The following is a 12010-nucleotide window of genomic DNA, read 5'->3' on the forward strand; positions in this document are numbered from 1 at the left end:
CCAAAATTATCCTCATAGCTTCATTCTGAAGAAGCTCCAGGGGACGGAGCTGGGTGGCACTAAACTGTATTGAAACAAGGGGTACATAGTCAATCAAGGAACATACGACAGATATATAGAACATTATTAGGATTGGAATGCCAGCCCCCAGAGCCCTGTTTGCTAGTAACCAAATTGGTGCTAGATGTGGCAGACAGAGGTCTCGAACATAGTGGACGGCTTGGAGAGACTTCCTAAAGCTCATCTGAACACCCAGGTACTTGTGTATATAAACTCTAGGGATGGGGACATTATTTACAGTGGGTGGGCGAGAGAACTTCCCTCTAGCTTGAAATTTTTGTTTTACATTTATTAATCACTTGTCCCATTTGGACAGACAATGTTGCGACAAAGCTAATTGGAGAATCCTGGGTGTGGGGCATTGGAGGAGTATGTCTTCAGCATAGACGAGGATCTGGGAACCCTGCGGGAAGGAACAATGCGCAATTTTGTCCATTAAAACATTGAAAAGCATTGGACTAATGATTGTGGTGTTCCAAGCTCAAAGACATCCTCAGAGACTACACCTTGAAGCCAAACCTGTGGATACGTCCCTGGCTAAGTAGAAGGAAAGAAAGGAGTGTCTACCACACACTAATCTTAAGAAAACTATGCACAATTGCCCTCAAATTAAATATCAACTAGTCTTCAATCCTCACCTCCAACAACACCCTGCTTTGAGTGGCAGCTATTTCGTCGAACGACAATTTGCGCAAGTTTTTTTTTTTTTTTTCTGTTTAATTAATTTCTGTGGTCCCAGATGTGTTTTTTCCCTCACCAACTCTAACATCTCTACACCTGAAGGTCACATTTTCAAAGCTTACTCTGTGACGTCACAACGTAAATAAAGCACAAATCGACTGAACAAGACCAACATTGGTCTTGTTTTGCCACTGGTTTCTCCAATCGCTAGGCGCAGGAAACTCTACCGACTTGCAATCTCAGTCACAAATTGGCTCGTGTGAACTCGCTTTTAAGTTCCGCGCAGTGGCTTAACTTTTTATTTATTTATCTATTTTATATATCCTTTTTTTTTAAGCAGGATATGCGCGTGCCTGCCTCCTTTATCTAACCTGCTGGGACTCCATTCACGAGCGGTATGCGCGACAGCCTCTCCTCTAATCCAAGGTACAGCTGCAATTTATATCAGCTGGCAATTCCAGTCGTAATTACCAAGAAATTGCCCCAAAAAGATCGGGGAAATGCCGTTTCATGTGATAAATGAAGGAGGCTTCCCTCTCGAATCCGGATCGGCAGACGGCAGTTGACGAACGCTAGGAGAAGCGTTGTAAACAAACAGTTTTGCCGCTTGAGAGAAATGTAAGTTTAATCGCCTTATATCATTATCATCCGTTATTTATTATCTTTCATAGTGTAATATAAAGGTCCCTTGTATTGTATCATTATCTTGCGCAAGCGGTGGATTTTATAAGATAAGGGTGAAATGGGGTTTAAGGATTCAAAAGTGGAAACCCGGCGACTCTTGTAAATAAATTTTACATAGATTTTTGCATCCCGAGTGTAAATATTTGTAAAACATGGTAATGTTGACTATGTGAGAACGGTGTGAGACCACTTAAGGTCATACTGAACCGTTAGTAAAGATAATTTCACGTTACTTATGTTAAAGCTGCCTATTATTAGGTTATGTTTCGGAATACAAGGTCAGCTAAGCAGTTCTGTATCATCTTTTTTTTTTTTTTTTTATTCACAGCCAGGATTAACAATTACTACTTAACATTTCATTTATACCAGCTCAACTCGCATCTAATTTAATAATGTATCATAATTGCCATTTCAATAGTTTATGTACTAGTAAATGAAATTGACTTTGTGTTGGGTAATTGTCCAGAATCAGTACTAACTCACTTTTACTTTCGTGGCATGTCTTATTTGCCAGAGCTGCTTATTCTGAGTATTTTGAACCACTTGTATCTTGTTCTTGGTGGGGATTTGTAGGCCTTGCTGGCTGATGTGCAACCATCTGTTTTATTTTCTTTTTCTTTTTTGCTTATTTGTTTTTGTTTTTCTTTTTTTATGCAAGAGGGAGATCTACCAAGGGCAACAAAATATTAGGAAAAAAGGCCCACAGGATCTGCAGGTTCCTTAAAAGATTTTAAAGAATTAGCCAAAAGCCAGGGACAAATGTGTTTACACCTCCATCTTAAAAAAAAGTTAAGTCGTATGAAGATGGAAAAATAAAACTAGGTAGGGAGTGCCAGAGTTCACCAGTGAAAGGTATGAATGATTAAGAATACTGCTTAACTATTCTATTAGAGGGTTTGGCAATAGTTTTTTTTTTTTTTTTTTTTATTGGCCTATAGCTCCTGTAGGTATACTTAAAGAGTATGGGAAGCTCTGTTCAGCTTCCACCCATTAGTGGCAAAGGCAATTTTATTTAAAGTGGTATATACCCATATTAGGGCCCATATCACCGCCCAAGTGCATCTCTGACAAATGGCAAAGTTTGAAGGCAGTACGTGGTGGGATTTGAACCTACGCATGGACATCTGCACGATCCCATGCTCACTACCTTATCCACTATGCCACTGCCTTCCTAAGTTCCTCCATTTATTATGCCTTTGTTCCATTTATCTCCCTAAGTTTTATTCTCATTCATCTCTCTTTCTCTTGGTTTCCTTCATCTCCTGTTTTATTACCATTCCCCCATTATTTGTTATCTTCATCCCCTATTTGTTACTCATTTTTTCGTTATCCATTTTTCTTTATATTTCTTGTGTTATTCTTTGTTATTCCTATCTATCCTGTTTTATTTCCATTTCCTCCATTTATTATCCATTTTTTCATTCTATCCTGTTTTAATCCCCACTTCCTCCATTTATTCTCTCTCTCTCTCTCTCTCTCTCTCTCTCTCTCTCTCTCTCTCTCTCTCTCTCTCTCTCTCTCTCCCTCCCTCCCTCCCTTGTTGACCAATAGTGGAGCTTCATATATGTGACGTCAAATCAGCTGGATGGAGGTGCGAAGGGGGGCCAGGAATCGAGGAGAGTGGGCGGGACATGTTCTTTAAGAGAGTGCCGAGGAGAGCAGTAAGGTGGGAGTGGTGGTGGGGCCAATGAAGCTGTGGTTTTCAGTCATTTCATCCACAAGACAATTCATCCACATGTTTATTCACCACAGACTTTGCTCACTGAAAACTTCACATCTCATCTCTTGCTAAAACAGCTTCTGTGAATGAAATTAGGCATTCTGAGGCATCTCAACCAATTTTCTCACGCCCCAACTGCTAGCTCTGTACAAGGGCCTTATCCACCCATGAATGGAGTGTGTTCCACTCTCATAGTTTTATTAGATAGGGTGGAATCAAAAGATTTTTTGTTTTATCAATTGCTTTCTGGCTGACTTTCAAGCATCTTTTTCACTGCCACAATCTTGTGTCTCTTGCTATCTTCTACTGCTATTTTTATGCCAAATGCTCTCCTGATCTTGCTAACTGCATGCCTCCTCTTCTCACACCTTTGCTACACAAGACTTTCTTCTTTCTCTCATCCCTCTCTAATGCAAGAGTTAACCAGTACTCTAAATCATTCATACCTTTCTCTGGTAAACTCTGTAACTTCTAACCTGCTTCTGTATTTCCATCTTTGTATAATGTGAACTCATTTAAGAGAGAGAGGTTTCAAGACATTTATCCTTTTATTTTATTTTATTTTTTTTTTTAACTCTCGGACCTGCAGAAGGACTGGGAGCTAAGTAGATTTTTTTTTTAGCATTAATTATTACTTTCTTTTACCCTTGGCTGGTTTTCCATCTTACATAAAAAAAAAAAAAAAACATAGCTACATTCTACATGTATGTCATGCTCACTCACTTCCTGGGGAGAAACTCAATGCGATGAAATGATGGGTGCTGTTTATTCGACTGTGTGTTTACCTGTCTGGGATAGATAAAGAATTTGAAATTAAATTTTTTATTTTATTTTATTTATTTATTTTTTTTTATTCATGTACAGAATTTAGAAATAAAATTACGTAATCTAAGTTTAAAATCAAAGGATATATAAATCTGAATATTTACAAACCTTTAAAGCCTAAATACATATAAACTCTTTGAATATATATACAGGCAATCCCCCTTAACAAAGGTTCACAGAACTAAATTTTGCTACAACGAAGGTTTAATTTTGCTACCATCTGCTCATCTAACGAACACCAAACTTGCTTTAATGAAGTTTTATCCTGGTAATTTTTTCCAAGTTTGAAAGCCCCGCCGTATCACGCAAGCTGACAGGCTTTTGAATACACCAGTGTCTCTCGTGGACAACACACGCACCACTCACTCCCCCTGTTCAAAACAATAAGTGTCAGCAGCAGCTTGTCTTCCCTCGTTCATTTTACCACCAAAACGCCCTGCAATGTTGTCTAGCGTTGCTAAGAAGACCAGGAAGTCTCTTACTCTCGATGTGAAGCTGGATATTATTCACAGACACGAGAGAGGCGAGAAAACTAATAGCATTGCTCGCCACCATCTTGACTCCATCTACTGTCTTTACTATTTTCAAGTCAGCAAACTCTTGTTAAGAAGGCTGGTGAGACTGTATCTTCCTTGCAAGCTAAAAGAACCACCTTAAATCATGACTCTGCAATGGATAAAATGGAAAGCCTTGTGGAAATGTGCTACATAAGTTTTGTATGTGATACAATGATGCCCCCTTTGTTTACATTCCACAGGTTGCTGGTTAGTGTCTTTCTCATTTCACTCTCTCCATAAATTTAAGATCATCAACATTATAAAGTTACGTACATACATACATTAGTGTACATTATAATGACTTAAATTAAACTGCCTAAATGTTTAACTTCATAATTTTTACTTTCATTAAACCTTTCACTGTACTATGATGCACTCTCGCTTTGTTTACTCTCAATGGAAGTTCAAGTCAGGGGTTAAACTTGTTATAATCGATTCGCTTAACGAAGTTTCGCTTAACAAAGGTTTTTTTTAAGAACGCAACCGCTTCGTTAAGTGGGGGTTGCCTGTATATATATATATATATATATATATATATATATATATATATATATATATATATATATATATATATATATATACACACAGTAAGCCCCTTCACTTGGCGAATTAATCAGTCTGGCAAAACTACCACCAAATGCGAATTTTGCCAAGCACGATTTCTCTATACCATATAAATTGCCTTAAAAATGCCTCAATCAGTCTTTGGTCATTGCCAAAGTCCCTCTTTTGACCCTTGAAATACCATCTTTCCTTCGTCTATCATCTTGATAATTTTTCCTTTTTACTCATACCGTACAATTTATGATGCTTTCCTTGTCTGTACTCCCGTTTTTCCACCTGTTTCTCTCACCCACTTTCATCCTTGCCACCACCACCATTGTCCTTACCCCTCTGGTACCACCTGTTGCACTGGTAGAGGCCATATTGGCAGTAAATCACCAGAATTTGTTCCCATGCTAACAGAACAGAGGGTAGCACAAACAAAATGGCTGAAGGGGACTCTCACACATTGCGTTCTGATAGGTTTAGAGAGAGGTCTGATGTCTCCGGGGAGCTGCATGGTTTGCCATGTGGCCACCAGGGGACCGCCAAGTTTGAATTCAAATCACCAAGTGTGCACTCAGTGGTCCGTGGCCACTCTACCGCTAAAAGTGAATTTCGTCAAGCTGAGATTCGCTAAGTGTGGGGGTTACTGTATATATATATATATATATATATATATATATATATATATATATATATATATATATATATATATATATATATATATATATATATATATATATATATATATATATATATATATATATATATAATTCATAAAACAAACATGTAATTCTCATAAGAAACTATAGATAATAAGGGGGATGCGGGATGTGGTCCAAAAAAATTCATCCAAAATACTCTATTTATTTGGCTAAATTAACATGTTTTTATTATTTACCATTCTAAATACTAGAAGTGTATTTAAAGTAAAGGGGAAAGCAAGAAATAATGAGAAAGCAAAAAATAATAGTAGAAAACAACAAAACAAAGAATACGTAAACAAAACTCTCACTGCGTCACTGCCTTCACCACTCACACCACAGTCAGTCACCATCTTCCTCTGAGCTTTACCACTTTATCAAAAATCCACTTACCAAAAATAACCCCACATGCAGAAGATGAAGGACGTTTTGGGGCCATCTTGGTGAATTATAGCCTTATTGAAGAGATTCCGTCTGTACTCAGTGCTGGCAGACTGCAAATGAGGCACGAGAAGAGCCAGCTGGGGAACTCTGTGGCATGCAGTTTGAAATTGCGTCTGGCACTCAATTTGAAAATGCGGTTGGGACAAATCGCGTATAAGCAAACCGATCGCTCAAATTAAATCAATTATATTTTTTTGGTCATGTTATAACAAAAATGCGTAAATAAAACACACACACACACACACACACACACGTCCTGGTAGCTCAGTGGTTGGAGCGCTGGCTTCACAAGCCAGAGGACCGGGGTTCGATTCCCCGGCTGGGTGGAGATATTTGGGTGTGTCTCCTTTCACGTGTAGCCCCTGTTCACCTAGCAGTGAGCAGGTATGGGATGTAAATCGAGGAGTTGTGACCTTGTTGTCCCGGTGTGTGTTGTGTGCCTGGTCTCAGGCCTATCCAAAGATCGGAAATAATGAGGTCTGAGCTCATTCCGTAGGGTAACGTCTGGCTGTCTCGTCAGAGACTGCAGCAGATCAAACAGTGAATTACACACACACACACACACATGGGTCCTCTCTCAATGCGTGGGAAAGGTTAGGTTAGGTTAGGTCAGGCAAACAAAAATAACCAAATTTCACATTTTCTGAAAAGTCTTAAGGTCAAAGGAAGAACCCATTTGCATTATCCGGGCTTCTCATTATCCAGATTGGTGCCTACACCATTTAGTTCAGAAAAACGAGTGTTGAGTGTGTGTATTGTTGAACCTTGATAACTTGAATTTCGTGATAAGTCGGACTCTGACCGACACCTAGGGACTAAAGTCTAAGCTGAACTTCCCACCCTGTTTTTTTTTTATTTATAATTTTAATTTTTTTTTTATTGCATTTTTGTTGTAGTTTGAAATGATACCAATCAAAAGTTGATCTGGGTTTATACCGATTTTATGAAAATTCTTGGTGTAAAAAAAAAAAACATTTTTTGAGATATTCACTCCTAAAGATTTTTCCTATCCTGATGTAATTGGAGGCTCTGGCTGTATCCAGCTACTTCAGGAAGAGTGGTATTATTGGTTCTGGTGCCTGTGTTCTAATGTTGGTCTTGGTCCTTGGCAGGGTTCTCAGTAGGAGTCGCAGTCGGTCTGTCTCCTCCAGTGGGTCGGAGAAGGCAGCCAGGAAGTCTCGTGACAAGGAGAAGAAGACTCGTAAGAAGTCTTCCAGTAGTGACAGTAGTTCCAGTCGCAGGTAAAGTGATGCACTTGAGGTAGATCTACAATTAACTCTTGTCTCTGGTAGATGAAATTAACTGTCTTGGGCCAGTGCACTCTGTCCTCAACATTTGGAATACAGACAACCCCCTTTAACGAAGGTTCACACAAGGAAATTTTGCTACAACGAAGGTTTCATTTTACTACCATCTTCTCGTTTAACGAACACCAAACTCGCATTAACGAAGTTTTATCCAGGTAATTTTTTCCAAGTTTGAAAGCCCCGCCATATCACGCAAGCCGACAAGCTTTTGAATACACCAGGAGCTGCAAATACTAAGGACTACCTCAGGAGAAATCCTTGGAAACCTGTAGAATCAAGATCAAGATCAAGATCAAGCCTCTCGTGGACAAGGCGCACCACTCACTCCCATAACAGCGTCAGCAGCTGCTCGTCTTCACTCGCTCAACTTACCACTAAAACGCCCTGCAATGTGGCCTAGAGTTCCTAAGATGACCAGAAAGTCTCTTACTCTCGAAGTGAAGCTGAATATTATTCACAGACACGAGAGAGGCGAGAAAACTATAGCATTGCTGGCCACGATCTTGACTCCATATACTGTCTCTACTATTTTCAAGTCAGGAGACTATTAAGAAGGCTGGTGAGACTGTATCTTCCTTGCAAGCTAAAAGAACCATCTGAACTCGTGACTCTACAATAGATGAAATGGAAATCCTTGTGGAAATATGGTACATAAGTTTTGTATGCGGTACAATGATGCGCCCTTTGTTTACATTCCACAAATTGCCGGTTAGTGTCTTTCCCGTTTCACTCTCCCTCCCTTCATGAATTTAAGATCATCAACATTATAAAGTTACGTACATACATACATTAGTGTACATTATAATGACTTAAATTAGATTTAACTGCCTAAATGTTAAACTTCATAATTTTTACTTTCATTAAACCTTTCACTGTACTATGATGCACTCTCGCTTTGCTTACCACTGTCTCTGATCAGGATATCACCAACATCCATGTAACAAACAGACATCTGAGTATAAGGCGTATGCTGTTCTTCTGTAGAAAGCTCTACCCAGCTGTTCAGCGTCAACAGGTGCGCGGTGTTGTTAAGAAATGTCGGGAGTGCCAGTCCATCGATCTGGTGCCAACCAAGTGGCAGAGAGGGGAATTAGGAGTTTCTGTCATCTGGGACAGGCTCAGCATGGACATCTGTCATGTTTGCAGCCATCACGACGTGACACTGATCGATTGTGGTCCGTCACATTATGCAATCTGGAGAAGAATCCGACGTCAGGATACGATCAGTGTTACTGAACAGTTAGAGGCTGTGTTTTTTTAATGTGGGACACCCAGGGAACTCCTAACTGACAAAGCGGCCAGCTTTCGCAGTTCAGCGTTCAACGAATTTGCCACTCGTTGGGGCATGACAGTCAGGTATCGGTGGTATTGGTGTGGTATATCAGAGACAATAATAGTGCGCAAGGGATGTTCGGTGGCAGAGGCAGTGTACCGCTACAATACAATGCCATGAGGGAATGACGCCTCATCCGTCCTTGCCAATCAACTATTCTCCTATGAGTTTCAACTGCTCAGAATTGATGGGGTCTCTCAGGATGATCGGCAGGCAGACAAGCAGCAGCGATTCTACGTAGGGGATCGCGTAGGGATTCATCACCCTAGCAGGCGATGTGACTCTCGGAGCTCCGAGGGTACAGTAACCCGGGTTGTGTCTCCCCAGAATGTAGAGGTTGATGGTGTGCCTCGTCATGTGTCACCGCCGCACACCACTCATGATCCCTCTTCAGAGGAATGGCATGATGCTGATGACCAAAGCAAATGGTTAATTCATGTATGAGCTCCTTTGGATGATTCCACGACTAGTGAGGAAGAAGAGAAGGAGGAGGAAGAAGAAGAAGATGTAATTGTTAGTCCGGGGAGGCCTCTCCTGAGACGTAGCTCAAGGGAGCGGCGCCCTGTGCAACTTTTCCAATATGATGATCTTGTGTAGGATCAGGGGAGAGTGTAATGAGTTTTAGAGCTTTGTGTAGTTTTTCTATTATATGATTTTGATTAATGTCCTAATGTATTGTGTGTTTGTGGTCATAGTTTCAATGATTTGACTCCTTGGGGGTATTAAATGAGTGAGTGTTTGTTGTTGTGTCAAATCTTTGGGGTACTTAACGGAGATTTAAAGACTGTGTTTGTGTGTTCGAACTAATGTACATGTTTCGTTCATATTATTTCAATGTATCGTTCGTTGTTAAAACCGAACTGACAAATGGGCTTCTTGAATGAATGCTGGCAGAAGGAGTATAGAGACAGCAACAGAAGGATTTGTTTTCTCACACCTCCATTCCTAAACCGCTACAGGATTGGTGTAATCATGCCTGTCTTAGTGTGTGAGCTACGCAGCATGTAAGATATGAACTGGAGGTTTCATGAAAAAATCTATGCGTTTATGAATACTAAGATATGATATCCATTATAGCAGGCAATAGAGGAGTGGAAACAAATGTAATATCGTGGTGAAAGAAAACACGCCAAGCTAAAAAAAGTCACAAGAAGGAGAAGAAGTGACCAAGTCGCTGGAGTCTCTGTTGTCTGTGGTCGATCTCATCATCTCTGCTTTATTTTTTTGTATTCCATGTAAGATTTCTCTTTATGCATTACAAAACAATCCTTTCTTGGGGGCAAGGTTTGTAAAAAGCTAATAGAAATGTTTTGTGAACATAAATGCATATATAAGACAGTAACACCATCTCCAGAGGTGGTGTTCCCAGCAACCTCAGAGCAACCTGAAAGCAACCTCGTCACCCTCCCTCCAAGCGTTCATGGAAGCCATTTCACCGCAGGAGGTTGCTCTGAGGTTGTTAAAGAATCTTGGATCCAGCTCCAGGAGCGCTAGAGACAGACGGGAAGCCAGACAATCACAGCGAAGCTGCCGCGTTCGGTCCCTCACTCGGCAAATTCAAATCCAGAAAATTTGCTTAAACAGATGTGGTTGTACGTTATGCGCACTTTTTGGTCTAACTTTATATAGTACGTTAAACCGGAAATTCGTTAGACGAACGTTCATTAAGCGGAGTATTACTGTACCTTATTTAGTTTATTTGCTGGTTGGAGAGGGCTTGAAATATGAAGTGATGGGCCTCTGACTGGCCATGGTTAAGATGAAATCAAGAGAGCGCAAGGGAACCACGTCTGCACACAACAACAGCATGACAAGGAGAGAGCGAGTGGCGCGAGGTAGTGCGCTACCGCCAGCACCGGGGCGAGTCCAAGACGCTTGGGAGGGGAGGTCGTGTACATCCACCAGGACCAGCGGGAGATTCAAATGGAGACCAAATCGTGCAATCGCGAGCCAAAGTCGTGCTCGGCGAAATATGGTATATTTTACCAATTTGTGTATAAGTGAGATTCGTGTTTGGCGAATTCGTGTTTGGTGAGGTATGAGAGTATATATATATATATATATATATATATATATATATATATATATATATATATATATATATACATGCACCATTCGAGTTACGACCTAGCTCGGTTACGACCAACCAGTCGTAAGTCGAAACGGTCATAAATCGGATATACGTATGTACTCAAAATATATGTATGTTTATTTTAAGATCTATCTTTCTCATCCATTTTAAGTGTGAGATACTGTATAGGTACAATAACATTTATCTTTGTATACAGCATTGTTTTCAGTTGCTTAATTGATAATATATTAATATGGTAGGGTAAAGAAAGAAAAGACTTTTACACCATTGGGTGGTGTGGAAATAAAGTATAAATTTTAATGCAGTAATCGCTCGCATATCCGGATTATAGCAGCCAAGGCCCTGGCGGATACGCAAAATATCCGTATACGCGGAATTTCCTCTCCCAACCCCTTATAAATTAAGAAAAAAAACATGTACATATCCCAAATGGGTAAGAAAACAATGGATGAAAGCACATTAAATGATTGTGTATACAATAATGACTTCCTGGAGAATGATCGAATGATAACATATTAGATACCTGCTTCTCTAGAAAATGTGAGGGTTGGGAAGGTGCCATCAGCAGCGTCATGGCAATCTGCTATTTCACTGCTGAACTGGACACTACCTGAGTCATTATTAGTGTGTTGAAGTGAGATAATGATAGTGATGTATTTATTGTTCGTCTGGTGCAGCTTTCTACCTTTGTCTCAACATAATTTTTTGTAACAATGTTATTGTGAGAGCTGTCATGTAAAGTTGTGATGATGAAGGCAGTAAGAAAAAAAGAAGTGTTTGAAAAGATCATAACAGTCTTATGATATAGAGAGATGGTGGAGAAGCCTGACAGTGAGGCATGAGGTGAGGCGAGGGCCTTGGAGGGGGAGATAACACCCATGAGGGGAGACAGGAGGCCAGAATTGAAAGTCCAGCGGTCTCCCAACGATACATTTGTTTGTTTGTTTCTAGTTGTCTTCTCTTCTTGATGTTTCTCAATCTAATTCTCGTCAACTTATACCTGTCAGGAAAAAATTAGAGAGCTAAATGACACACCTGCTTACTTGACTCCTGGTCA

At 40.1% G+C, this 12010-nt stretch overlaps 1 protein-coding gene across 4 annotated transcripts in view; it reads left to right on the top strand.

Annotated features, from left to right (window-relative positions):
- The first annotated feature begins 1209 nt into the window (after window positions 1-1209).
- Window positions 1210-12010, top strand: part of LOC123505107 (RNA-binding protein with serine-rich domain 1-A-like) — a 52059-nt gene continuing 41258 nt past the window's right edge. For all 4 annotated transcript variants that reach the window (XM_045256159.1, XM_045256160.1, XM_045256161.1 and 1 more), the window contains exons 1-2: window positions 1210-1359; window positions 7334-7462. In XM_045256159.1, the coding sequence (XP_045112094.1) occupies window positions 1358-1359; window positions 7334-7462 (131 nt within the window). In that variant the 5' untranslated portion in view covers window positions 1210-1357. The remainder of the gene's footprint in view (window positions 1360-7333; window positions 7463-12010) is intronic.

Source organism: Portunus trituberculatus, chromosome 17 (genome assembly GCF_017591435.1).
Source record: "Portunus trituberculatus isolate SZX2019 chromosome 17, ASM1759143v1, whole genome shotgun sequence".
Classification (NCBI taxonomy): Eukaryota; Metazoa; Arthropoda; class Malacostraca; order Decapoda; family Portunidae; genus Portunus; species Portunus trituberculatus.